General features: G+C 43.2%; 1 protein-coding gene, 1 long non-coding RNA gene and 2 pseudogenes across 7 annotated transcripts in view; 3 read left to right on the forward strand and 1 right to left on the reverse strand.

The window, feature by feature from the left end:
• Nucleotides 1-27,758, forward strand: part of PTBP3 (polypyrimidine tract binding protein 3) — a 94,142-nt gene that overhangs the window by 32,261 nt on the left and 34,123 nt on the right. For 5 of the 6 annotated variants that reach the window (XM_072992009.2, XM_072992008.2, XM_072992010.2 and 2 more), the window contains 3 exons: nt 8,543-8,712; nt 9,779-9,925; nt 20,168-20,332. In XM_072992009.2, the coding sequence (XP_072848110.1) occupies nt 8,543-8,712; nt 9,779-9,925; nt 20,168-20,332 (482 nt within the window). The remainder of the gene's footprint in view (nt 1-8,542; nt 8,713-9,778; nt 9,926-20,167; nt 20,333-27,758) is intronic. The other variant, XM_078384874.1, reaches the window with a different exon arrangement.
• On the forward strand, nt 15,901-16,055 carry LOC140705101 (U1 spliceosomal RNA; annotated as a pseudogene).
• LOC144586537 (uncharacterized) overlaps nt 20,720-27,758 on the reverse strand; it is a 65,216-nt gene continuing 58,177 nt past the window's right edge. The window contains exon 2 of the long non-coding RNA XR_013541408.1: nt 20,720-21,605. This is a non-coding gene — a long non-coding RNA (uncharacterized LOC144586537). The remainder of the gene's footprint in view (nt 21,606-27,758) is intronic.
• Nucleotides 22,417-22,567, forward strand: LOC140705132 (U1 spliceosomal RNA; annotated as a pseudogene).

The raw sequence follows: 27,758 nt of genomic DNA on the forward strand, positions 1-27,758 counted from the left end.
GGCAGGCAAGGAGGCAAAGGGAGGCAGCCAGGCCCATGTGGCGACGGCGGCTGGGTGCCTTGCGAGCATGCGGAAGAGAGAGCGGACGGGAGAGAGAGAGAAAGGCCGGCCAGATTCTTTCCCCCCCCCTCCCCTACCCCTCTCACACACATCATACCCGATCTGACCCGCAAAGCACGTGGGGCTGGCCCGGGTTGCAGAGGCTGAGGCCGATCCCGAGGGCCGGTGCGGCAGCAGCGGGCAGGAGCCAGGAGGAGGAGAAGGTGGAGCCGTGCCAAGGCCAACCCAGCTGCCAGCGGCCCCCGCCAGAGCAGGGCCAGGCCGGGCCCAGAGCGAAAGGAAGCAAAAGGCTGGAAGAGGCGAGCATGTGGGTGCCAGCAGAGACCGGCGGGCTTCAGGGCCTAACCAAAAATAAGGGGGGGGGAAGAGGAGGGGGAGGAGGAGGAGGAGGAGGAGGAAGCAGGATTGGGTGGCAGGGAGGAGACAGCCGGGCATTGGCTGAGGAGCAACCCCATGTGTATGTGTGGGGAGAGTTTTCCAGCCCATAGGAACGCATTAATCGCGTTTTAATGCGTTTCTATGGGCTTTTTATTTTTGCTTAGTGATGTTTTCGTTTAGCAGCGATTTTTTGGAATGAATTAACATCGCTAAGCAAGGCACCACTGTACCAAAATGCCAAAGCCAAAACACAAACCGTAGTCAGTGTGACAAACCCAGACCTACTGGGATATGTCACACAGTTACACTAAGCTGCCACCAACCATTCCCTTTAAGAAGTCACACAGACCAGGGATGGATTTTTAAACAAGTAAAAAGAATAAGGTTTATTTAAATACACACAGGCAAAATAAAACAATCAGGTGAATAACATAAAGTAACGTGGCTTCTTCTCACTCATACACACACACAGTTTGGTTCACACAGAACCTTAACTTAAAGCACAGACCCTGAACCTATCAGTTCTGGCTAACCCACAGACACCTGAACCTATCAGGTTGGTACTCTGACACACAGTAGTACCCTGTCTGACACACAGACTCCCACAACAGCTTCTTCTTCCCAGCTGCTGCTTCGTCTGCTTAGCTTCTCCCTTAGTGTGTTTCAGTCTGTTTTATCTTCACCACACAGGCATCACATATTTATACAGTACAGCCCCTCCTCCTGATGTCCCGCCTTCCACTCCCCATAGGATGGAACTTTCCCTCCAAACCCATGACAGACAGGTAACATCAGTGCTGTATGTAACACCTCCCCTCTTTAAAAGTTGTTTTGTAGGGGGAAAGCTAAGGTGCTTTTCACCAAAAAACAACCTGTATAAAATACACAAAAACAGTTATACATACCATATTATACTTACTCATACTTACACTCCAAGTTAACCATAGCAAATATGCATTTAAACATTTTACCATATACAGTACATCAATTTACCTTTATTAATACCAACCAAATTCAAAACCAGGTACATTTTACTTTTTATCATCATTATATACATATAGTCCATGTTCTTTCGCCGTCTTCATTCTTCAGGTCTTCTTGATAAGGCGTCAGCAACACAGTTCACTGACCCTCTGACCACCTTCACTTCAAAGTCATAGTCCTGTAGGTTTAAAGCCCACCTCATAAGTTTGCTATTGTGGGTTTTCATTGTCTTTAACCATTGCAAAGGTGAATGGTCAGTACACAGAATAAAATGTCTTCCCCAGATGTAAGGCTTGGCCTTCTGGATCGCGTAGACTATGGCCAAACACTCCTTCTCCACGGTTGCCAAATGTCTCTCACCTTTTTGAAGTTTCCTACTCAGGTAGGACACTGGATGCTGGTCACCACTCTCATCCTCCTGGCACAGAACTGCTCCTACCCCGCTGTTAGACGCATCGGTGTAGATGATGAACTCCCGGTCGAAGTCTGGAGCACGCAGGACAGGATAGTTGATTAACGCCTCCTTCAACCTCTGGAACGCCGCCTCACAGTCACTGGTCCACGGGATGCGGTCATCAGCCTTCTTCCTCGTCAGATCGGTCAGCGGAGCCGCAATCTCGCTAAACCTCGGGATGAACTTTCTGTAGTAGCCCACCAACCCAAGAAATGATTTGACTTTTTTCTTGGTGTTGGGTCTAGGCCAATCACGAACAGCTTCTATTTTGGCCTCCAGGGGTTTTATCATTCCTCCCCCTACCATGTGACCCAAGTATTTTATTTCTGGGCTACCCAGCTGACATTTGCTGGCCTTTACTGTTAGCCCTGCTGCACTTAACCTCTGCAGCACTAACTCCAGGTGTATCAGGTGATCTTCCCAGGTATTACTGAAGATCCCTATGTCGTCAATGTAGGCCACTGTAAAGTCACTGAGCCCTGCCAAGGTCTGGTCCATCAGCCTTTGGAATGTGGCTGGTGCATTTCTGAGACCAAAGCTCATGACTCGAAACTCATAGAGACCAAAAGGGCTGCAAAAGGCAGTCTTTTCTTGATCCCTGGGATCAATTCTTAATTGCCAATATCCCTTTACCAGGTCCAATGATGAGATGAACCGACAACCCCCTATGGTTTCAATCAGGTTGTCTAGCCTGGGCATTGGGTAGGCATCAGGAGTGGTTACACGGTTTAATTTCCTGTAATCGACACAAAACCTAATGCTCCCATCAGGCTTGTCCACAAGGACTATCGGAGAGGACCAAGGACTAGAAGAGGGGACGATTATGTTCTCCCTCAGCATTTCGTCCAGCTCCTTCCGCACCTTGTCCCTATAGGGTCCCGTTACTCGGTATGGGGATACTGCCTGCGGGGGTGCATCCCCTGTGTGGATCCGATGCATCACTCCCTTCACTATCCCCGGCTTGTTGGAAAACACCTGTTGATATTTACTAAGCAGCATTTTTAGTTCTTGCTGCTGGTCTTGGGTGAGTGCAGGACTGATCTTTACCTCCTCTGGGTTGTATTTTACTTCCCCTCTACCCTCCCAGAAGGGTAACTCAGCTTCCTCACTCTCAGCTGCTTTTATCGCGAATAAAACCCTCTGTTCCCCTCTGTAGTAGGGTTTTAGGGCATTCACATGAACCACCCTCCTTGCTTGGTTCTCCTCCTGCTCTATTAGGTAGTTCAGGTCTGACATCTTGGAAATGACCCTATATGGTCCTGCCCATTTGAGCTGCAGTTTGTTCTCTCTGCAGGGCCTAAGCCAAAGCACTTCCTCCCCTGGGTCAAAGTGCCTCTCTCTAGCTTTGTGGTCATACCATGTTTTCTGTCTGACCTTCTGAGCTTGCAGGTTTTCTGCTGCCAGCTCTAGATTTCTCCTTAGGTCAATCATCAAGGTGTCTATGTAAGTCACAACGTCTTGTGGGTCATCCTGGGTGATCTGCTCCCAATTTTGCTTGATCAAATCAAGGGGCCCTTTCACCCCTAAGTGTGCAGCAGACATGTCAGAGTGACCCCTTTGTAAGATCATGGGGCGATACTTTTCAGGTACCACCAGCTGACTTCTGATCCCATTTCCCCCTTTTGAGACATTCCTCAGGGTCTCTCTATCTAAAATCCCCTTTTTCTCCAGAAATCTCACTGGGGTTTCAGGTGTTAGCTGGGCGTCAGTCACCTGTTCAAAACACTTTTGGAGAGTGGCGTCTGCCTTTTGCTCCTGTCCAAATCTGCTGTCTGTGGTTAAGGTTTCCACCACAGCTTCTGAACTCCCCTCTGCTTCCGTCTCTGGCTCATCATTACCCCCCTGAACTGTCCCTGTGGTGGCTTGTGAGCGTGTAATCACTAGCACCCGTTTCACATGTTCAGCCAGGTCATTTCCCACGAGCACGGCTGCTGGCAGAGTCGATAAAATTGCTAGCCGCCAATCTCCCCTCCAGCCTTGAAAGTGGACAGGTACCTCTGCTACTGGCAGAGAGATTACCTGCCCCTCAATCCCTGCCACCTTTATGCTCTCATTTGGGATTATAAACTCCCTGGGAATAATATCTGGATGGCACAGGGTTACCTGGGAACAAGTGTCCCGCAGCCCCCTATACTGACGGTCAAGTATTCCCACGTCCACCCCGGCTGTCTCAAACAATTGAGAATCTGTTTTCACCAGCAAGCAGCGCTTTACCTCTATAAGAGGACCATTTTCCTCAGCCTGATCAGCATAGGTAGCTGTTCCAGACTGAGTAGCCATGGCAACAGGCTCCCTCAGTGACACTGAGCCTTGCTCTTTCTGGACACAGAACACAGCTTTTGGCTTGGTCCCACTAGACTCCTGAGGCACCATTCCTTTTAGCTGCTTTAATATCTCACACTCTGAGATTAGATGACCCTTTCCCTGACAGAAATAACATTTTCTGGTGTATTTTGATTCTCTCTCATCTTGTTTTGGTTTTCCCTCCAAAATCTGAGGTCTTAGTTTCATGTCTGAGGGCTTCCCTTCACCATGGGCCCCTCCCCCTTGCTGGTTTTTCCCTGGTCCCTGAGAGTACTTGCTGTAGGTTTCTTTGGGTTTACCTACAGATTTCCCCTCACCCAAGGGCTTTCTTATTTGGGAAATAAAATCTGCAATCTCTGCGGCTGCTGCCACAGATTTCGGTTTCCTTTCCCTCACCTGGAATTTCAATTCCCCCTGCAGGACTGAATAGAACTGTTCCAGTGCTATCAAGTCTTTAAGCTGCTCATAGGTCTCTGTCCCTTCCTGCGATAGCCATTTCTCAAGCAGCCTCACCAATTGGGCCCCCACTTGGGTAAAAGTTTGTTCTGGTTTCTTGGTAAGGGACCTGAATCTTTGTCTCAGCTGCTCTGCATTTATCCCATGTCTGGCAAACACCAGTTTTTTAAACTCTGCAAAATCTTTCATCAGTTCCTCAGGCATCTCGGCATAAACCTCAGCCAGGCTACCACTGATTAAAGATCGCATGATGGTCATCTTCTCAGTTTCCCTCACTGAGAAGTCCACAAACGCTCTTTCCACTAAGGAAAAGAACACCTCAGGACAATCTCCCTTGTGGTACACAGGGAATTTCTTCAGGTCAGCTTTAGACAATTGGCCTCCCTCAGAATCCCTATTATTATTATTGTTCTGGTTCATCAGTTCCAGTTTTCTTAATTCAAACGCCATTCTCTCTCTCTCCAATCTTCCTTCCCTCTCCATTCTCTCTATTTCAAATTGCCGCTGTTTCTCTCTTTCCCTTTCTTCTCTTTCCCTTTCCTCCATTTCAAATTGCCTCATCCTCAGTTCATGCTGTTGGGCTATGAGCAATTTTCTAAGTTCTGGGTTCTGCTCTCCTGTGCTGTCACCTTGCACTGAGCCAAATTCATCCTCAGAACCTTGGTCAATCTGGGGGTCTTTCACTTCACTCATTTCTGCTACTTGGCTTCGAGTCAAGGGCATAACCCCCCCTCAGAACAGGCTGCTTTAAAAGTCAAGCCTCAAAATAAAACGACCACTTTTTTCCTTCTTGCCTCAGAACCAGCTCTCCCTAGAGATTGCTGCTGTTCTTCAGCACTAACTTGCAACAGTATCGAGTCAGAGCCTACCCCCCTCTGCTGGGCCTCTCAGCTGGCAAGCTAGCTCACTGTTGCTACGCAGTTTTGCCTCAGCTTTTTCCCGCCAAAACTAGGCTGCCTCAGAGCACCTTAATCTAAGTCTCCCCAGTTGGCACGTTCTTCTACTAGCGCACCTCCCCGTGAGGTACACCTAGAAGATTACCTACGCGCCTCAGACTGTCCCTGACTAGACCCCCCTTGCTCTGGGCACACTTGCCAAGGCTTTGCTGAACCGCTGGACAACTGGACCAGTCGTATCCCACACGCTGGACACCAATCAATGTGACAAACCCAGACCTACTGGGATATGTCACACAGTTACACTAAGCTGCCACCAACCATTCCCTTTAAGAAGTCACACAGACCAGGGATGGATTTTTAAACAAGTAAAAAGAATAAGGTTTATTTAAATACACACAGGCAAAATAAAACAATCAGGTGAATAACATAAAGTAACGTGGCTTCTTCTCACTCATACACACACACAGTTTGGTTCACACAGAACCTTAACTTAAAGCACAGACCCTGAACCTATCAGTTCTGGCTAACCCACAGACACCTGAACCTATCAGGTTGGTACTCTGACACACAGTAGTACCCTGTCTGACACACAGACTCCCACAACAGCTTCTTCTTCCCAGCTGCTGCTTCGTCTGCTTAGCTTCTCCCTTAGTGTGTTTCAGTCTGTTTTATCTTCACCACACAGGCATCACATATTTATACAGTACAGCCCCTCCTCCTGATGTCCCGCCTTCCACTCCCCATAGGATGGAACTTTCCCTCCAAACCCATGACAGACAGGTAACATCAGTGCTGTATGTAACAGTCAGAACTCAGAGTCCAAAGCCAAGGGTCCAGAAAACAAGGTCCAAGATAAGCAGGAGCGTGTATGCGAGCCAGGGTGTTGACTTGTTGCTTCCACAAGCTTCCAAGCCTCTGAGTGCAGATTTTATAGCAACAACAGTCATCTAAACACTTCATCCTGCTAAAACCAGGGCTGATCGACTTGATGTTCCTATGGGAAGCATTCATGTGAGCCTTGGATCTTCGTGTCATGAGTCCTTGCCGAAGTTTATTCCTCACTCTGCCTGCTGGGGGAGGAGAATCTGGTGGTGATTCAGCTGTCTGTGATTCTGATTATCCAGCATTTTCCTCAGCTGTAATTAACCTCTCAGATTCCAGATCTTCTGTGGCTGAACCCATGACACTTACAGCCCTTCACTGTGATTCCCTATATCTCATCTTCTCACATAAGTTTACTTTCCACATGAACATTGCCTTCCTACCCAGGTCGCATCTCCTGTCCACATCTCTTAATCCATCGACTTACCTGCCTTCTATCTGTCTCTGCAGATGACCTAGAACAGTCTCTTCATTCCTTGAGTGTTAGATGAGCCTTAGCCTTTTACTTGAACAGGACTTCAGACAAACGACTGAACTTTTCATCTCTTACTAAGGTCCCAGGAATGTTTTCCAAATTGATCTCTCAGGCTATTGCTTTTGCTTGTGAATTAGCACACAATCCCCTACTTGGAACTTCCGCAGTCACTCCACAAGAGCCATCTCCTCCTCTGCGGCCTTCATCTGAGATGTTGACATGGAAGAGATCTATTGAGGAGCAACTTCGTCCTGTCCAATGACATTTGTCAAACACTATATATTAGACTTGAGAGTTCAAAATGATGCTGCTTTTGGACAAGCTGTTCCACTCTGCTTGGTGTAACTTCCATCTCCAAGATATAGCTCGCTATTTTGTGTCCATACATGGACACCACAGAAAAGAAGACTTGGTTACTTACATAACTATGGTTCTTTGAGTGGTAATCCATGTATCCACGTAATCCCACCCACCTCCCCTCTTGTTTCACCCTTCTCTATTACTTTCTTGTGGCAGACAATTGTGACTGAGGAGAGCGGGGCTGCGCTTGCATGGTGTAAGTTAAGGCACTTTGTTTTTTCGAGGAACTTTCCAAAGCGGTGTCATGTAGGCACACACACCCATTTTATGTGGATACATGGATCACCACTCAAAGAACCATAATTATGTAAGTAACCAAGTCTTCCTTTATAGCTAGAGGTGGCAAAATGTTCCCTGTGGGCTTCATGAGGCTGTGTGGGATCGAAGTGCATCCCCCCAGGCTTCTCCAGCCCCCAGGCAACACCAACAACCTCTGTTAATCCCAGTTTCTGAAAAGTATAAAGGCCTAGAATAGGCCTGGGGAAAGGAGAAATTGATGTATATTGCAAATCTCATCTCTAGAAATTTTTGGAGGGTGCATTCTGGAGTTCGGGAGCAATATATTTTTTCCCCAATATTTTTTTGGGTATAAGCTTTTGAGAGATAATCTGTTGCCCTTTAAGGTTTGGAGGAGAGCACAAATCATGCTAGCCCTTGGTAGCTGTCCATTCCCAAAGTATAGACTAGCAAAACTTCCATCACTAAAACATGCTGAATCACCATCATTCCTCCTTTGACCTTTTCCATCTTACTTTCCCTCAAACTGCTGATCTGTGATGTTCTTCCCTCTGGATGTTTTTGTCTGATGTTAAAAGACTTTGTTAACTCCTAACAGCTGAATCTCCAAGTAATCAGTTACTGGTTTTTATGCTTGCAAGTCTCTCTGTGAAAGAACTAGGTGTAGTAGCAGGTCAATCTGCCGCAACTCTTCTAGTTCTGTTGGTTCAATTATTATGCTTTCTTCAAGTGGCTGTAAGCCAAGAGGGGGCAAAAAACTACCATATTCTTTGGGTTGGGAAGAATACAAACCAATTAAATTAATTTACATCAAGCTTTCAGTTCCTTGGTCTTTCCAAAAGATGGAGAACATTCAGTTTTTAAAACGATAGTTCTTCGATCCTGCAGTCATTGTAGCACTAAGCTAAAAACACCAGAACTAAGTGACCAAACAATAATCCAAAAAGGAAAAAACCAAACCCTTATTGCAGATGCTTCAGATGCTGCTTTTTAGTTAGTAAATGCAGTTCATAATTCGTGCATCTTGTGCTGAAACATTTATTTATGTTTTAGCTAACGGGAATGACAACAAAAAGTTTAAAGGAGACAGATCTCCCTGCTCCCCTTCACGAGTCCTTCATCTCCGTAAAATTCCAAATGATGTCACTGAAGCAGAAGTAATTTCTCTAGGTCTACCTTTTGGCAGAGTAACCAATCTCTTGATGTTGAAAGGAAAAAGCCAGGTATGTAATACTTTGCAGTATCAAAAGTACAAGAAAAAGTAGTTTATATAGCACAAGGTGTTTTGACTAGTGAATACAGTAGAGCTGATAATATGGTTTATTCATCCATCTTCCGTCAGTGGCTGATGTGTTTGAAGGCTGATGTGAAAGCCAAACATCTTCCCTTGAAATGAAGAAGTAACTGCTTATTACTGAGCCAAAGCTGAATTTAGCCATGTAATCCCCAGCCAGTCCCAAGTGAGGAACATAGTAATGGTCCTGTAGTCTTGTTTTCCTTATGTGTGACAGAGGAAGAGAATATAATGCACAAGTCCAAGGTTCGTTTCTGAAATGAGAAATAGTGCTTCTCTGTATCTCATTATACCCAGCTATTATACAGTAGTAAAGTAAAACACTTGCTAAAATAATTCATACTGTAGTTTAAAGTTGGCCAGACTTGAGAATTGAGCTCACAGTCCTCTCTGCCATGTCCACTCCTACCACAGGATTAGTCCATTTCAGCAGCCTACTTAAGGAGAAAATATAATTTGTTATTGCTATAGTTAAACAGTCAGACATTCTTATAAATGTATAACAAATTATTCAGAAATTTATGTAGTTCTTAATTTATTTCAGTCCACCTTTACTGCAGAACATTTGCATAGCTTATTTTTTTTAAAAAAAATCTTTTGTTAATAATTTCTAATGTTTTGTAATAGTGTGCATTATGGGAGTAGAACTTAAAATAATATCAGAGAACTGCTCTGGATCACATCATGATTGCTTCTTTCTCTCAGATGATGGCATGCCAGGAACATATTAAAGCAGGACATTTGCCTGGCAAAACAGTATCCTGGCCTGACCAGCCTTATGTGTGTGGCAATATTACTTACATTTACTTAAGCAAATACTTAACTGCTGCTTTAATTAAATAATTTTGTAGCTGATAATGAAAAATAAAATCTCAAAGTTTTGTTTTGTAAGTAGATACCATGCTAGGGTAAATCACGTGTTGTAATTGTGTAGGACTTTTATTGGTGGAAATGATTTTACATACAAAACGTTCCTCTGTTTGTGTTAATTGCAGGCTTTCCTAGAAATGGCTTCAGAAGAAGCTGCTGTTACTATGGTGAACTACTACACTCCCGTTACTCCTCACCTCCGCAGCCAGCCTGTTTATATTCAGTATTCCAATCACAGAGAATTGAAGACTGACAATCTACCCAATCAGGCTGTAAGTGTGCTACTTTTAAGGGGGGAATGACATTTATTAAAGCTCATTAATCTGCAAAAGGATTTTTTTAACCACTTAAGCATTGTATGGTCTTTAAGCTTCTGTTTGCCTAAGTGAAGGCAGGCTAGTCTCTTGATATTAAGCTGAGACAATCGAGCTTCACTTATGTTGCTACCTTTGACATGAAATGGTTGGGAATATCCATAATGGGTTATGGTTGAAAATGGCAAGCTGGAGATATCACTGTTGTCTTTGTTTCCCATCTTGGATACCAGGAACCTATGGTATTTTGTGCTATGGAATTTTTTGTTTTGTTAAAAATTCAAGGTATCTCCCCTTTTCTATACTCTATTTACCATCCGCCAGCAATTTTTTAAATCTGGTTTGAGCATTTACTGTCAGTCCTTGAATTCTAGAGCTGATTGTTTGCATAATGGAATTCAGCCTTCCTGAATTTGTTGTCTTTGACGGTTTTGTTTTGAAACCAACCGTTCATACTGGTAAAGCATGCAAGGAAAAAAAAGCATGTCTAACTAAAATACTTTTGAGAATAAAACACAGGGAAAATAGATCAAATTGTATGCTTTTCTCTGTAGATGACTCCTAAGGCTTAGCCTGTTCTGTTAGATGCTTCCACAATCCAAGCATTAAGGCTTTATTCCTCTCCAGCAGGCCATCCCGTGCTGACATGGCCCACAAAATACTTGCTAGCCAGCTTACCCCCTCCACGTATTCTGCTGCCATTTGAAGAAAGAAAGGAGAAGTTGAATGCAGCAGTAGAAGGGAGTGTGAAGGCAATGGCTGCTGATCTAGCAACACCTCCAGTCTTCTCATAAGAAAGAAAAGCCAGCAGATGATGATGGTTGATACAGCCGCAGCCTTCTCGTGACATAAAAGAAGGAGGTTGTAGCAGATGTGGCAGATATATCCTCAGGCAAGCTGTATAGAGAGATAGCTGGTTTTTTTTAATGATGTGCCCATCCTTCCCATAGTTCCTTGTCTCTGAGCCCTTTGAAGTTATACATTTAAGAAAACTAGCTGGCTCTGTATAAAGCTACCCTGTTTCCCTGAAAATAAGACCTAACCTGAAAATAAGCCCTAGTATGATTTTTCAGGATGCTCGTAATATAAGCCCTACCCCCAAAATAAGCCCCAGTTAAGTGAAACCCCACCCGCCACCAGTGTGCAGCATTGTGCAGCAACCAGAAGATGACATGACTGTAAAATAAAATATTCCCTGAAAATAAGCCCTAATGTGTTTTTTGGAGCAAAACTTAATATAAGACCCTTTCTTATTTTCGGGGAAACACAGTAGTAGTCATAGTAGCAGCTCTGTAGAATTCCCCAGGCCACAGTGGCAAGGGACAGACCATAGTGCATCCCTTGGTCAGAGTGCCCCAGTGTCCAAGGCAGCTGCCTGGCTGCAGGTAGTGCTAAGGCTGACCATGTTTCCCAGCCATACTGTATATCAACCAAATATTTAATACAGTGGTGCCTTGACTTACGAACTTAATTGGTTCCAGAACTCCGGTCGTAACTCGAAATGGTCATAAATCGAAGGACCATTTCCCATAGGAATGCACTGAAGCGCAATTAATCTGTTCCAGCCGAAGGAAAAAAAATCACAAAACAACAACAACAACACAACAACAACAACACTGCGAGACCCATTGGAAACGTGATTAATCCGTTCCAGCTGAAGGGGGGGGGAAGCAAACAAACTGTGCAAGACCCTTCAGAAATGCAAAAAAGGCAAAGCAGAAAGCAAACTGTGCAAGACTCATCGGAAATGCAAAAAAAGCAAAGTAGAAAGCAAACAAACCATGCAAGACCCTTCAGAAATGCAAAAAAGCAAACAAACCCGCAAGACTCATCGGAAATAGGGGGGAACTCCCAAAAAACAAACAAACCCCGCAAGACCCATCAGAAATGGGGGGGGGACCAAAAAGCAAACAAACCTCGCAAGACCCATCACAGCATAGAAACATAATCCCACCACCACGCTGCAAAATCTGCCCAGAACAGTTTTTAAAATGCAGAAAGCAGCACCTTACCTTACCAGGCAGTCCGAAGCCTCCTCACTCTAACCGTTGGAGTGAAAGAGCTACAAAGAAGCAGCCTCTTCACCACCAACGGGTAGCAATTTGAATTCCCCGCCTTTTCCCCCTGCCTTTTTTTCTGTTCGTAACTGGAAGCTCTGGCCACAAGTTGAAGCAAAATTTTGCTGCCAGAGCTGGTCATAACTCAAAATGGTCGTATGTCAGGATGTTCGTAAGTTGAGGCACCACTGTAGTCAACTTACTTGAAGAATTCTTTCTGGTGCTTTCCTGATATATTTAAAAGAGCTGGCTGTTATCTGCCCACACACAGAAAAGGGCTTGTTTTTTCTTCCCTTACTAAGCTGTACTGGTTCAGAAACAATGCAGTTTCCCACTCCCGGTCCTTCTCTTTCCTTTTCAGCTATGCATGCTCTTTCTTGTACTACCAAAAATTAAAAAACTGAATATCAGAATTTTAGCTTTGGGAAGATGGGAGCATCTCTTTTCCCTCCAGTCCATGTCCATGTCCCCTTAATACCCGAACCCTTGTATTATTTTACAATAGGATAACCTGATCTCATTTCTTCCTGATGTATTTAGTATTGTTAGAATTTTCATGGGCCATCAGTATTAAAAGGGTGTTTTTGTTTCCCACACCATGGTCTTGTTCTCTGATATCATCTGCTAACACACAAAGAAGGTTCCTTTTTTCTGACACAAGTTTAATTAGGCATATTGTTTTCAATTACTTGAGTCTTACTAGTTTCTGAAAACTATAATCTGATATATATTGTATTATTTACTGTTCTTATTCATAGGATTTTTATGTCCTAAAAGTTTTTGATTACACTATGAGGTGCTTTGGACAAAAGGCAGGACACAACTGAATAAAATAAATCAAAATTAGAGATATAAACAGTGGAATTAACAATATCAATTGGATTGATGCAGTAACTAGGTTTGCTTTAGAACAGATGCCCTCAATGCTAACATGTTAGGCTAGAATGACCTGTTTGGGGGTGATGTCGGGTTGCAGTCCAGAACAACCAGGAAGCACCACGTTGAGAATACAGTGCCTTGCTGAAGAACATCAATTATAATCTCGTCTAACTTCATTGAAAAAAAATCTCTGAAACAAACTAGGAGTTAAGTGAACCTTGAAAACCAGCAATATTCACTAGAAAACCATATCCTCTTGTATTTCAGAATGGAAGATCCAGATGTTTAAATACATAAAAAGCTGAACATTAATAATGATTTTAAGAAAAAATATTAAAATAGGAAAATATTATTTTTTAAAATGTTTAACCCTAGCTTAGTAATGAAAACTGTTCTGTCCCTTGGCTGGCTCTCTCCTTTTAAACCTTCCTATTTAGTGTTAGAACCTTTAGGTAAGTTTGATTAGACATTTAATAACTAGTTTGATTAGATACTTTTCTAGAACCCCTGTACTCGGTTATTTCATAAAACAGCTTTGCAAAGCATGAATATCCCACTGCTGAATTTTGAATGCAAACGTTCCTGGTTGAATGATTGGGGGCAGGTAGCACATGCCTTTTCAAACCTTCATCTGTGTTTGCTAGCCTGTTTTATGATACTGTATTTGATCCATTTGGTACCCTGAACATTTGTTTTCATTTGAACCATAAACACACTTGTGGATATATTTGATTTTATATTTGGAAGCCGCCTAGAGTGGTCCGGTGGGCCAGATAAGCAGGGTATAAATTAAATAAATAAATAAAAATAAATAAATAAATAAATATATGTGTATGTGAGAGGGAAATAAATGTGGTATTGCACCATCTTATCAGTATGTTCTCTGGACTGAGAAATGGTCGTATGTCATTTTTCTTCTAGCTTCTCTCCATAATAGTTAAGGTCTTAGATAGCACTGGATTATAAACAGATAACACTGTTGTCAGTACACGATTAGTCTCTATCCACCTGTCCAGCCAGGCAAAGAAAAGACAAAGTTTTGTTCACTAAGCCAGAAAACCTCTGAGGAAGTCAATTCTCTTTGATGTTAAGGGTGATGAATTAATGTCACTCACATTGATGGCAAACCTATGGTATGCATTCCACAGCTGGCACACAGAGACCTCTCCCTGGGCATGCGAGCGGAGCGCTACCCCCCCCATTCCCCACAGCCAAACCCAAACTGCACAGTTGTAAGCCACCTATCCCTGCTACCTTCCTTGGTTGCGGCACTTGTAAATCAGTTCTTTTAGAGATCGGAGATAAGGCTGCTTTATTGTTTACTGCTGTAGAACAGCCTGGGGCAGTCAGTCCGGCTTGTGAATTACTGTACTTTTTGCTACATAAGATGCACCTGACCTAAAGACGCACATAATTTTTAGAGGAGAAAACAGGGAAAATATATTCTGAACCAAATAGTGTAATAAAATATTTAATAAACTATAACAGAATAACATTTGAACCATGTAAAGTGAACAGCAGTCAACAGTGGCATTGAGAACCATTACCACTGTCAATGACAAATGGAGAGACTTAAAGCTTTGTGTACTCTGGTTTATGTACCATAAATTTAATTCAAGTACATATAGACCATTATCAGCCAGTGATAAGACCTATACCACTCTACCTATATTTTACATTTCCTTTCATCCACCTCCTCCCCATGCTTATAGAAATGTCTCAATGACAGATGAGATTGTTGTGCAACTCTGCCTAGCTACAGCTCAAGCCTATACAGTATTAAGTTAGAAATGGTTTGTCTGATTTGGCACTGCATTGAGAGGTCCCTTTTGGTTGTGTGGACGATAAATAGTGGAATGAAACTATTTAACAGCTGGTTTTCCTTATTTACTTTAGGTTATGCAAAAGAACAGCAACACAAAGCTTAACCCGATCCCATTCACCAGCAGTAGCACATGCTCAGCATAAGACCAAATCTCCATTGTCTCACATAATTGAATGTTTATCACATGCAAGGCACAACAGGTTAGGGGACACAAAGCCATGAACAATGTTCTTGATGAGCCAAAAAAACTGAATACAAACTATAGTAGCTGAAATCAGGAAGCAGTACTGTAATCCAGTTAGAAGTCATGAGGCACAGTTAAATTCCTTGCTGCAACACCCTTTGGAAATACATTCTCTATTAGGTGCCCAGAACTAGTTGAAAAGTTTGCAAGTCGAATCCAAATTTCCCATAGAAATGCATTGAAAATTAATTAATGCATTTTTATGGGGAGAAAAAAGGTCAGAAACTTTAAAAAACTTAAAAGAAAGTCACTTACCAGGTACTGTAGACTGAGCCTTGCTCTTCACAGTGCCTTGGTAGACCCCAGAACAGCCAAAAAAGAGCTCCAAACAGCTAACAGGCAGCCGGCAGACGGCAGCCATTTTGTGCTCTTCTCTGCTCCTGCTCCTTTCCCCTCTCCACTCCCCACCTAACAGCTGATCGGCGCTGGTCTGAACAGCTTCCCAGGGAGCTTTGAAAGCAAGTACCCCTATGCATGTTTCTACACAAGCAGGTTTCAACTCAAATGGAGCACCTTTTCACCCAAGCACTAACCCCAAACAAACAGCTTTTAAACTAAATTTTACATTTTAAAACGACAATACCAGGCAGTCCCAGGTCTCTTTCCCACCTCTCTAACTGCTTGTACTAGCAAGGAAGCAGACAAGCAGCCTCTTCACTAACTGAAAGTTTGAATTTCCGCGCTTTCCCTGCATATTAGCTATGCTAATATCTGTGCACTGGGGGATTGTGGGAGGAACATCCAGCTCCTGATTGTGGGAGAAACATCCAACCCCTGTGGGGCACCCCAAAACACTGAGTAGGTCTCTTGGCCTCTTTTGGGACTTGGGCTGTGCAGCCCTGTTCTGATCAGGAGGTGCAGCCAGGGGTGCACCATGCCTTTGGGGGACAGGGCACAGAAAAGGGCAGGAGGTTCAGGGGCCATTCCAACTCATACCTGGCAGGGGAGATACCATGATCATCAAAGTGGTTTTCCCAGGGTGAGGCTCATCTATTGCACTTTGGATGTGCTGACCCCTGTCATTTCCCCAAATGTGGGCAAATCTACTGCCTATGTGGAGGACTGTGTTTGTGGTTTCCCATGGTCTTTCTAGAATCTCTCTTTCCCTTTGTTCCTTGGCTGTTTTCACTGCCTGCTGCCATAGGCCTGTTGGCCTTGCTGATTTTCCAGGTGGGCTCCAGGAAGCAGATCCTGGAAAGCCAGCAATGCAGAATGGTGAGGTCCAAACAGCAAGCAGTCTCTGGTGCCAGTTCAGAGGTCTCCCAGCATGGCAGTGAGAGGCTTCTTGGTGGTGGTGTTGGAACCCTTTTTTTTTACTGTATTCGCTCCATAAGACACACATACTTTCTCCCCCATTATTTGTGGGGGGAAGTGCGTCTTATGGAGCGAAAAATACGGTACTACTTTCACCGGACTGCAAGCCTTGACTCATAAAACCAGAATTAAAAAGGCATCAATAACTAATGACAATTGGTGGATTGCATTGCATTCAAAAGTAACCAGTAAAGGATTTCGGTAAGATTGTATTATGGTACACACTTGATTTTTTTTCTAGCCAGTCTTACAAATTGCTTTCTGTTTGACAGTAGGAGGTGGAAGTAATTTTAAGGCATTTTCCACATAGTTCTATTTTTAATCCAAAATATGATGCTTTATATGTTGAATTTATTTTGTACTTGTAATTATGTTTTTGGTTTGATTTTGTTGTGAACTACCCAGAATAGTCTGGCTACATGGGTAGCATAAGAAAGAAAGAAAGAAAGAAAGAAAGAAAGAAACTTTTGAATATATATGGATAAATATATGAGGTGGGGTGAAATAGAGTTGAGGGTTCGGCTGGGTTACAGACTGGTGGGGGTGGTGTCTCCCCCCCCCCCAGAGCTCGCGCCAAACATTAGTGAGGCGCGGGGAAATGGGAGGGAGGAAAAGAGTTTATATGTAGGTAAGAAGGATAGGGATAGGAAATAAAAGATAGGTGAATTGATATTTTTAGTTTTCTTTGTTTTTGTTTTTGTTACATGCGATGCAGAAACTTTTAACTTGGTAACAATAGGTCAGGGTTTGAAAAATTATAGTACTATAGAAATATATCAGAAATATATCATTAGAGCTTCACCATATGTTATGGGATGGAGCTCTGCAATCCTGTGATGTAACACTTCTAAAATGCAAAGCTATCCATGTTTATATAAGCGTAAGTCCCTTGTAGTCAATGGTGCTTACTCACAGGGTGTTTATATAGGAAGACAGGCTTGATAAATGATTATTCATTAATCTTTCTGGATTTTTAACGGATGAATTAGCAGTATGAGTACATAATTCATTCATTGGTTAAGCATAACATTCAGAATGCCTCCACCTATCTTTAATTGAATTCAGTTATGTCATTTATCAGGTTCCTTAGGTGATCTTCGTTAAGATACTGGTTAGATCCTGATCATCTGAGGCTTCAGCAAAGTCCCCAGACTCTGTTTTTGATTCCCAGGGTCCCCAAACTGGGAACATTGAGAAACACTGCCATGATAGATGTGACCAGTCACAGGATACTCTGTAAAACAAACTGGTGAATTGAATACAAAAGTAGGTTTTCTAAGAAAAGCATACAACAGAGATGGGGGTTGAGCTTTAAAAAACACTACTCTTCAGGGAGGCTTTGCAGTCCAACCTTGTCTGAGTGCCTCCCATCTGGTTCTCTTTATTGTGAAAAGTTGTTGCTTCTGTTGGCTTTTATGGTTTTGATTTGACATTGCTGTTTCTGTTACATTTTAGTGTCCATAGTTTGTTTGTCCTGTTTTGTAATTGTCTGTAAACGGCCCAGAATAGTGCCTTGGGACTAATGGGGTGGTATATAAATTAAATATATATATAAATATAAATAAACTCACGAAAAAAGGAACCTTCCAAAGTTCATCTCCACTGCATTTAGCTCTGCCATTGAAGAGCAGCAGGTGGCTTGCCTGCTGGGGGTGCCCAATGCCACCTCCCATTCCGGCACTGGCGGCTGCGTGCCAGGGTGGCTGTGTCAGGCCTCGGTGTCAGGGCTCCCATGGGCCTCGCCATCGAAGCACCTTGACAGCTACCACATGGAGGGCAAGAGGCTCTGCCAGGCCTGACTGGCCGACGTGGCGGCACCGCCAAAGGAAGTTGAATGGCTGCGTGAGTGCCGCTGCCACCCGACTGGCTGCTCTGGGAACGGGGACAGGCCGTGGGGTGGCGTTGGCGTCCTGGCATCAGAAGGCTGCCGTCATGGCCACACCTGCCCCTCTCCGCCACGATCCACCTCCCCAGGCACTGGAAGGGGAGGCTCCTCCTGGCTAGGGCGCTCCAGCCACTTGCTCTGGCCTTGCCCTCTGCCATGGCCGGCCCTGCCACTGACGCCTTGGCTGTCATACGCCACTGGCCGGGCCCATTGACCGCTGCCATCTGCTGTGGCTCAGTTGCAGCCAGGCTGGAGAAGGGGGTGATTAGGCAGCCAGGACCCCCCCTCTGGGCAGAAGAGGAGAAGGAGGAGGAGAGAAGGGAGTTAGGGTCACGTCCTCATTACCCCCAGGATTTTCATTTTTACCCCATTTGGGGTAATTTACCCATTTCCTGACCACTGGTATACACTTTATGAGTTATTAAATTTAGGTATACACTTTAAAAATTTGCACTCCTATTTATAGCTGCTTTTCTGAGGGTAGCTTACTTTGGAGGAAACAAGCTCAGGATTTCAATGTACTTAATAAGCTTTATAAATAGGGTGCATTTAATTCAGTGTAGCATTTTGCACTTGACTTTTTTCTAAAAGAGCTGTCAGTTGGAGGAATCAATAAAGAACCAGACAGACAAAATGTGTAAATGACAGGAGTTGTTTTTTCTAAACTAAAACCTCAGTATTCAGGTTTAATTGCAGTGTTGGCACTTCAAAATAAATATTTTGGTTTTGTGTTACCATTTGGGCATGGGCTCAAAAAGGTTCGCCATCACTGCTGTAGTCTATGTGTGTCTAGAAATCCATTGGAATATTTGCTACTCTTTTTACTGCAGTAGACTGGGTGAAATATTGTTGCACAGCTTTATGCTGTATAAGGCTGACAGAGTCATAAGTTCTTTTTCATGAATTAAAATTTTCCAGTATTTCTGCATCATCACCAAAGGTTCCAAGGCTTTCTTTCATATTGGGGAAGATGTTGGAGGCCCCAGGACTTGAAGTGGGGGAGTCTTTAGTTTTTGAAAGCTGCTGCCTCTGGAATGAATTATGGCTGCCACTGCTGGGATGGTTGCTATGGCAATTTTCAGAAATTAAAGACTTCAATTCCCTTGTCCTATTACAGTGATGCCTCGCATGACGACGTTAATTCGTTCCGCGAAAATCGCTGTAAAACGAAAATGTCATGCGATTTTAAAAAGCCCATAGAAACGCATTAAAACCCGATTAATGCGTTCATAGGGGCTTCAAACTCACCGTCCATTGAAGATCCTCCATAACGCGGCCATTTTCGCTGCCCGTGCAGCAAGGAATCCGTCCCAAAAAACAGTGGGCGGCCATTTTTTTCCCCTGGCGGCCATTTTGCAACCGCCGATCAGCTGTGTGAATATCATCGCTTTGTGATGATCGGTTACCGAAACAGGGGACTGATCATTGCAAAGCGCAATTCCCCCATAGGGAACATCGTTTTGCGGTCGCCAAAACATCAATGTAAAGCGATTTCTTCATCAAACAGAGCGCTCGTAATGCGAGGCACCACTGTACTCCAAAAGCTTCCGTGGGACAAAGGATTTCACAGGATCTTCAGAAGCTTTGGCAATGTGTGGGGGGCGGTTTCAAAATTTTTAATTTATGAAAAAGCGTTGCAGCCGGTATAAAGTTGCATTACAGGAATCCAGCCATTTGGACCAAATTACCACATGATCAGTGTTGGGAGATGCCCCACTAGAACCAGAACATTTTTACCATTAACTTAAAATGATATGAAAAAATGCTATGAATGATATGAAAAAATATTAACTGATGTGAGTACTTATTACAGGTGTACACATAGGATGTAGTGCAGAGAAAGTACATGTGCGGCTGTGTCCTTTGATTTTGTTGTTGTTGTTGTTTCTACAGGATTAAATCCAGACCATAATTTGTGTCAAAATTGTGTTACAATGGTGTGTATGATACATAAGTAAGTTTTTTTTAACTTATTTGCTTCTGTTTTCTCTCTTAGAGAGCTCAAGCAGCATTGCAAGCAGTGACTGCTGTGCAGTCTGGAGGCCTGGCCCTTACAGGTGCTCCAGCTACTGAGGGTGGACTACCTCCTGGTCAGAGTTCAGTTCTCCGAATTATAGTTGAAAATCTCTTCTATCCTGTAACTCTAGAAGTGCTATATCAGGTAAGAAGCTTTTCTTTAAAAAACAACAACACATTTTTTGCATTTCATGTGACCACCTGTTTAGGATTGTTTTATAGAGAGGACAGTCAAACAGTCATCACAGTACTGAGAAATTGGCTGTTGGGTGCTGCGTATTCACTCAAGATGCATTCTCTTCTGCTCCTCTTTTCCTACATGGGCTCTGTGTTAGGCAGTTGTAAATAAAGGCACACATTTTTAAAAATAAGTCAAAATGCAGAAAACTGATAGTTATAGCTGAATGGAAACATTTAGAATTAGAGCTAATGACTTTTACTGTATTTTTTGCTCCATAAGAGGCACCGGACCTTAAGACGCACTTAATTTTTAGAGGAGGAACGCAGGGAAAATATATTCTGAACCAAAGAGTGTAATAAAATATTTAATAAACTATAACAGAATAACATTTGAACCATGTAAAGTGAACAGCAGTCAACAGTGGCATTAATATAGATCATTATCAGCCAGTGATAAGACCTATACCACTCTACCTATATTTTACATTTCCTTTCATCCACCTCCTCCCCATGCTTATAGAAATGTCTCAATGACAGATGAGATTGTTGTGCAACTCTGCCCAGCTACAGCTCAAGCTTATACAGTATTAAGTTAGAAATGGTTTGTCTGATTTGGCACTGCATTGAGAGGTCCCTTTTGGTTGAGTGGAGGATAAATAGTGGAATGAAACTATTTAACAGCTGGTTTTCCTTATTTACTTTAGGTTATGCAAAAGAACAGCAACACAAAGCTTAACCCGATCCCATTCACCAGCAGTAGCACATGCTCAGCATAAGACCAAATCTTCATTTTTTGACATAATTGAACATTTATAGCATGCAAGGCACAACAGGTTAGGCCACACAAAGCCATGAACAATGTTCTTGACAAGCCAAAAAAACTGAATACACACTATAGTAGCTGAAATCAGGAAGCATGTACTGTAATCCAGTTAGAATTCATGAGGCACAGTTAGTTTCCTTGCTGCAACACCCTTTGGAAATACATTCTCTATTAGGTGAGTGGTATGATATACCAGATGGGCGGGATATAAATCAAATAAATAAATAAATAATAAATAAATAAATAGGTGCCCAGAACTAGTTGAAAAGTTTGCAAGTTGAATCCAAATTTCCCATAGAAATGCATTGAAAATTAACACATTTTTTATGGGGAGAAAAAAGGTCAGAAACTTTAAAAAACTTAAAAGAAAGTCACTTACCAGGTACTGTAGACTGAGCCTTGCTCTTCACAGTGCCTTGGTTAGACCACAGAACAGCCAAAAAAGAGCCCTAAACAGCTAAAAGCCAGCAGGCAGCTGGCAGACGGCAGCCGTTTTGTGCTCTTCTCTGCTCCTGCTCCTTCCCCCTCTCCTCTCCCCACGTAACAGCTGATCGGCACTGGTCTGAAAGGCTTCCCAGGCAGCTTTTAAAGCAAGTACTGGTATGCACGTTTCTACACAAGCAGGTTTCAGCTCAAACGGAGCACCTTTTCACCCAAGCACAGTTTAACCCAAAACAAGCAGCTTTTAAAGCAAGTACCCCTATGCACGTTTCTACACAAGCAGGTTTCAGCTCACATGGAGCACCTTTTCACCCAAGCACAGTTTAACCCAAAACAAGCAGCTTTTAAAGCAAGTACCCCTATGCACGTTTCTACACAAGCAGGTTTCAGCTCAAACGGAGCACCTTTTCACCCAAGCACAATTTAACCCAAAACAAGCAGCTTTTAAACTACATTTTACATTTTAAAACGACAATACCAGGCAGTCCCAAGTCTCTCTCCCAGCAATCTAACTGCTTGTACTAGCAAGGAAGCAGACAAGCAGCCTCTTCACTAACTGAAAGTTTGAATTTCCCTGCCTGCCCCGCATATTAGGTATGCTGATATCTGTGCACTGGAGGATTATGGGAGGAACATTCCAGCCCCTGATGGGGGTCCTGTGGGGTCCTGTGGGGCACCCCAAAACACTAAGTAGCTCTCTTGGCCTCTTTCAGGACTGAAGCTGTGCAGCCCTGCCTTTGGGGGATAGGGCACAGAAATGGGAAGAATTTTCCGGGGCCATTCCAACTCATACCTGGCAGGGGAGATACCATTATTGTAAAAGTGGTTTTCCCAGGGTAAGGCTCATCTATTGCACTCTGGGTGTGCTGACCCCTGTGATTTCCCCAAATGTGGGAAAATCAACTGCCTATGTGGGGGACTGTGTGGTTTCCCCTGGTCTTTCTAGAATTACTCTTTCCCCTTTGGTCCTTGGCTGTTTTCATTGCCTGCTGCCATAGGCCTGTTAGCCTTGCTGGTTTTCCAGGTGGGCTGCAAGAAGCAGATCCTGGAAAGCCAGCCGTGCAGAATGGTGAGGTCCAAACAGCAAGCAGTCTTTGGTGCCAGTTCAGAGGCCTCCCAGCATGGCAGTGAGAGGCTTCTTGGTGGTGGTGTTGGAACCTTTTTTTACTGTATTTGCTCCATAAGACGCACATACTTCCCCCCCACTTTTTGGGGGGTGGAAAAATGCGTCTTGTGGAGCAAAATATATAGTATTTGATTATATATTTAGTGTACAGTTTAGTGCAAATTTAGTGTGAGAATTGTATTTACATATTTAATTAAACGTGCTGTTCTCAGTGTTATAGTGCACTTTACATGTATGCACATATATTATATATATTAAAGCATTTCTTTAGTCAAGCCGTTGCTGGATCCTTGCCTCTCCTGGCTCATAAAAGTTTCCAGGAAGGGACTGGTCGATTGGGTAGGAGGACCCTAATTATATTTCAGCTGGATGACTGTAACTCGCTCTTTGTGCAGGGATCCTTGCAACAGGGCGGGGATCCTTGCAACAGGGCGGGATCCCTGCATGCTTAAACGAAGCAAAAGCAAGACCATTGCTAAAGAAGCCCTTTTTGGACCCCACAACGCTGAATAATTACCAACCAGTATCTGCTATCCCATTCTTGGGGAAAGTGCTAGACTGGGTTGTGGCCTCTTCATTCCAGAGGTTTTTGGATGAGACAGATTATCTAGATCCATTTCTATCTGGCTTCAGACCTGGTTATGGAACAGAAGTGGCTTTGGTTGCCTTGGTGGATGATCTACATTAGGAACTGGATAGGGGAATCTGTGTCCCTGTTGGTTTTGCTGAACCTTTCAGTGCACCCAACTCTCTGGAATGGAATTTAGGGGTGATGTTTTATGATGGCTGCAGTCCTTCCTGGAGGCAAGAACTCAGAAGGCGGCGGCAGGGGATTCCTATTTGACACCCTGGCCACTGACCTGTGGGATCCCTCAGGATTCTGTTTTGTCTTCTGTGTTACATCTAAATGAAACCACTGGGAGAGATTATCTGGAGTTTTGGGATTTGGTGTCATCAGTATGTGGATGACACTCAACTCTACCTCTCTTTGCCACCTAAATCCAAGGAAAATGTTTTGGCTTTAAATCAGTGTTTGATATCAAGAATGGACTGGATTAGGGTGAATAAATGGAAGCTTAACCCAGACGAGACAGAGGTGCTTCTGGTCAATTGAAAGGCAGATCAAGGAATAGGGATGCAGCCTGTACTGGATGGGATTATACTCCCACTTTAAAAAGCAGGTGCACAGTTTGGGGTGCTCCTGGATTCATCCTTGAACTTGGATGCCCAGGTCTTGGAGGGGGCCAGATGTGTATTTGCACAATTAAAACTAGTGTACTTTCTATTTCAATGTCTTGACAGATCTGAGCTGGCTTCTGTCATACACACCCTAATTATATTTCAGCTGGATGACTGTAACTCGCTCTTTGTGATGGCTGGTGATGGAAAGTGTCAGGAAATCTCAGCAGTTCCAAAATGCAGCAGTCAGATTGCTGACTGGAGCTGGTTACAGTGATCACATAACCACCCTGTTACAGGAGCTCTGCTGGCTGCTGAGCTGTTTCCGGGCACAATTCAAAAGTACTGGTTTTAACCTATAAAGCCCTAAATGTCTTGGGTTCAAGCTATCTCAAAGACCGTATCTCCCATTATGAGCTGGCTTGGCTGTTAAGATCATCAGGAGAGGCCTTTCCCTTGGTCCCACCAGCTTCACAGGTGTGTTTGGTGGGGACATGGGAAAGGGCCACCTCTGTCTCTGCTCCAAGACTTTGGAACTCCCTCCCAAAGGAGGCCAGACTGGTTCCATCTTTGCTGTCCTTCCGTAAGCAGGCACAGACATTTTTCTTTAGGCAAGCCTTCCCTGTATCATTAGCTGCCTGTGTGTGATTTTTAGATGGCTTGTTATGCATTACTGCTTTGACTGGATTTTTAGTACTACTTGTGTTTTTCATGTTTGGGTTTCCCATTTATCAGAGTGACATTTGGTTTTTGTGTGTGTGTGTGTGTGTACTTATTGTTCTTAGCATTAATATTGCCTTTTAATGATGTAAGATGCCTCTTTCTATTAATTCTTCTTAGCTTTAAATATTGTCTTTTAATTATGTTAACCACTGTTGCATGCTCATTGTTTTCAACTTTAAATATTTTCTTTCAATGTTGTAATTTTGGGTCCTTTTCATGGAGAAAGGTGAGGTAAAATATTTTAAATAAATATAAACAATTTAAAATAAATCCAGTTCTCTGGCCCAAGTTATCTTACTTAGTTACACCAGTTTAATGCAAATAGTGTTCTTTGGAGGAGAAATGCCTCAAGTAAAGAAACTACAGTAGATCGTATCTGTTGTATAATGAATACAATAGATAAGATATGCAGTGATTTCTTAACTTTATTTATTTATTTTAAATGTTTCTATCCCACCTTTCTCCTTTAAAGGACTCAAGGTGGCTTACATTTTAAAAATCAGCATTTAAAACCTAAAAACAATTAGTATACCAATATTAAAATAGCTTTGAACAAGTATTACCATATTTTTCAGCGTAAAAGACTATACTTTTTCCTAAAATTGTTAGAGTAAACATTGAGGGGTCATCTTTTACACAGAAGTAAGCTGAGGAGAAAACTGTGCAGTTGCGAAACTGCCTATGTCTCTGCAAACCATCTGCCTCCAGTCACAAGTGAAACTGCGGATAGCTTGTCTCTGCAAACAGGCTTCCTCCAATCGCAAGTCTTATGCAGATGATGTAAGCTGATGCTGAGGAGTGTGTAGGCCAGCGATGGCAAACCTATGGCACATGTGCCACAGCTGACACACAGAGCCTTCTCTGTGGGCACGCAAGCCATAAGTCACCAGATCACGACTCCCGGCAGCTGAACCTTGAACCTCCAGGATCTGGAGCAGCTGGTGCTGGCTGCGGCAGGCTGGCCGTATTCCTATAGACAGTGGTGTGGTTGGTCTCGACTGGAGGCAGATTTGGAGTGGGGTCTGGAGGCACCTCCATGCCTGGGATTATCCCTTCTGCTTCTGCCACCCCTGCCCGCTGTTTTTTTTGTTTTGTTTTGTTTTTGTTTTTCCAGTTTGGGCAGTCGGGCTCAGCCATCACTGGTGTAGGCAGTGACAAGGGTGGTAAGGGTGATGCATAATATCGTAGCACTGGCATGTAAATGTTGCCTAATAACTAAATACAAATGTGTTCCTTTCTAATGTTTAAAATACTGATTTCTGAATTTTGGGTTAGAAAATTAGGGAGTGTCTGATACATGGGGGCATCTTATACACAGAAAAATACGGTATATTAAAATAAAATCAGTATTAAAATACATTTAAAACATCAGAGCACAATCCATTTAAAAACTCTCTCATACCATCTGTCATTAAGGCAAAGCCTGCCTAAGGAGAAAGGTCTTTGCCTGCTTGCAGAAAGACAGCAATGATGCAGCCAGCCTAGCTTCCCATGGGAGGGAGTTCCAGAGTCTGCAAGCAGTGACAGAAAAGGCTGTCTCCTGTGTCCCCACCAAGTGATGCTCTTAATGCATAGGCAGGCTCATAGAGGCAGATGCAGTCTTTTAGATAGTTTGGTCCCAAGTCATTTAGGGCTTTACAAGTTAAAACCAGCACTTGGAGCAGTTCACCTGGAAGACTTGTTCTGCTTGTGTTATGTGGACACATCTATGCAGGAGGATTTTCACTAATGTTAATATAGCCATCAGCAGCAAATACATTAAGAGTGAAAGGATATGAGTTTTTAAAATCTTTTTAAAAGCAGCCAGAGTTGGCTTTAGTCATATGTCTCTCATGAGGGAGTTTAAAAAAGAATATAAGTCACTACTGAGAAGGCCCTAACTGTAATGTTCACCAAATGTCCTGACCTTTGTGATGGGCCAGTGAGCAGGACCATTTCCAGTTCCTCTCTGGAAATACGCAGGCAACATAGCATAGCAGGTATAGATTGTCTAGCCTCAGCTGGGACATAAACTGACTCATCTCTAGCTTCTGAAGTTTCTGAGTCATCTTCAAAGGCAACCTCAGGTACAGCACATTACAGAATAAATATAACTAGATCATGCATAACTGAGGTCCGATGAACTTTTTTGCAGTTAAGATTGCAAACGATATGTCAGTTGATCTTAGTAAAAGACACTCTTGGCTATTAGAACCACTTGAGTTTCCATAGAAACCAGTAAATACAAAATACTCAAGCTACAGACTTGGTGTTCAAGGGAAGTGCAGTCATGTTTGATACCAATTGAATTCCTTTATCCAGACCAATAGATCTTTTCATCCCAATTATTTCTGTCTTATGTGGATTACATTTCCGCTTGTTTGAGCTTATCCATCCCCACTCTATCTTCAGCCAGTAACCACGGCTATACAGGAGTGAGCCTCCTTGGAATTCACAGGTAGAAAAGAGAGGTGGGCATATTTTGATGGTGATACACCTCAGATGTCTTTTGTTTAATGACTGGTAAGATTAGAGCCATTTTAACATCATGTTCTGGAAATACAACCCACATTTGCAGTTACGAATGTAATTCGTTCCGCGAGTATCACTGTCCTGCGAAAAAATCGTCTTGCAAAAAGCAGCTTCCCATAGGAATGCATTGAAATGTATTCCTATGGGAACCTCGCAAGACGAATGAATGTTTTTTGTCTTGCAAGGCATCGGTCTCGGGGGGGGGGACCGTCTTGCGAAGCATGGCCATAGAAGAAGCCGTCTTGTGAGGCACCATAGCAATTGCAAAAACCAATCGTCCAGTGGGTTTTTTGTCCCGCGAGGTGTTCGTCTTGCAAGGCACCACTGTACATGGTCAGTGGTATTAAGAGCTGCTGAGAAATCCAGGAAAAAAAGAGAACTAACATTGTAAATCACACATAATGTTGAAATAGAATTCATTTCACTCTTTTCCTTGCAGCTTAAGTAGCAATATAACTGAACAATCTAATGGTAAAGTACAGCAGTTATGTTTCCTTTCAGTTAATGAATTCATGTAAATCCTGATGTAGCTCCCTTAACAAAGAGTGAAGAGTAAAGTTATTTAGAAAATAGCGTTGATTATGTGAA

Source organism: Pogona vitticeps, chromosome 2 (assembly GCF_051106095.1).
Source record: "Pogona vitticeps strain Pit_001003342236 chromosome 2, PviZW2.1, whole genome shotgun sequence".
NCBI lineage: Eukaryota > Metazoa > Chordata > Lepidosauria > Squamata > Agamidae > Pogona > Pogona vitticeps.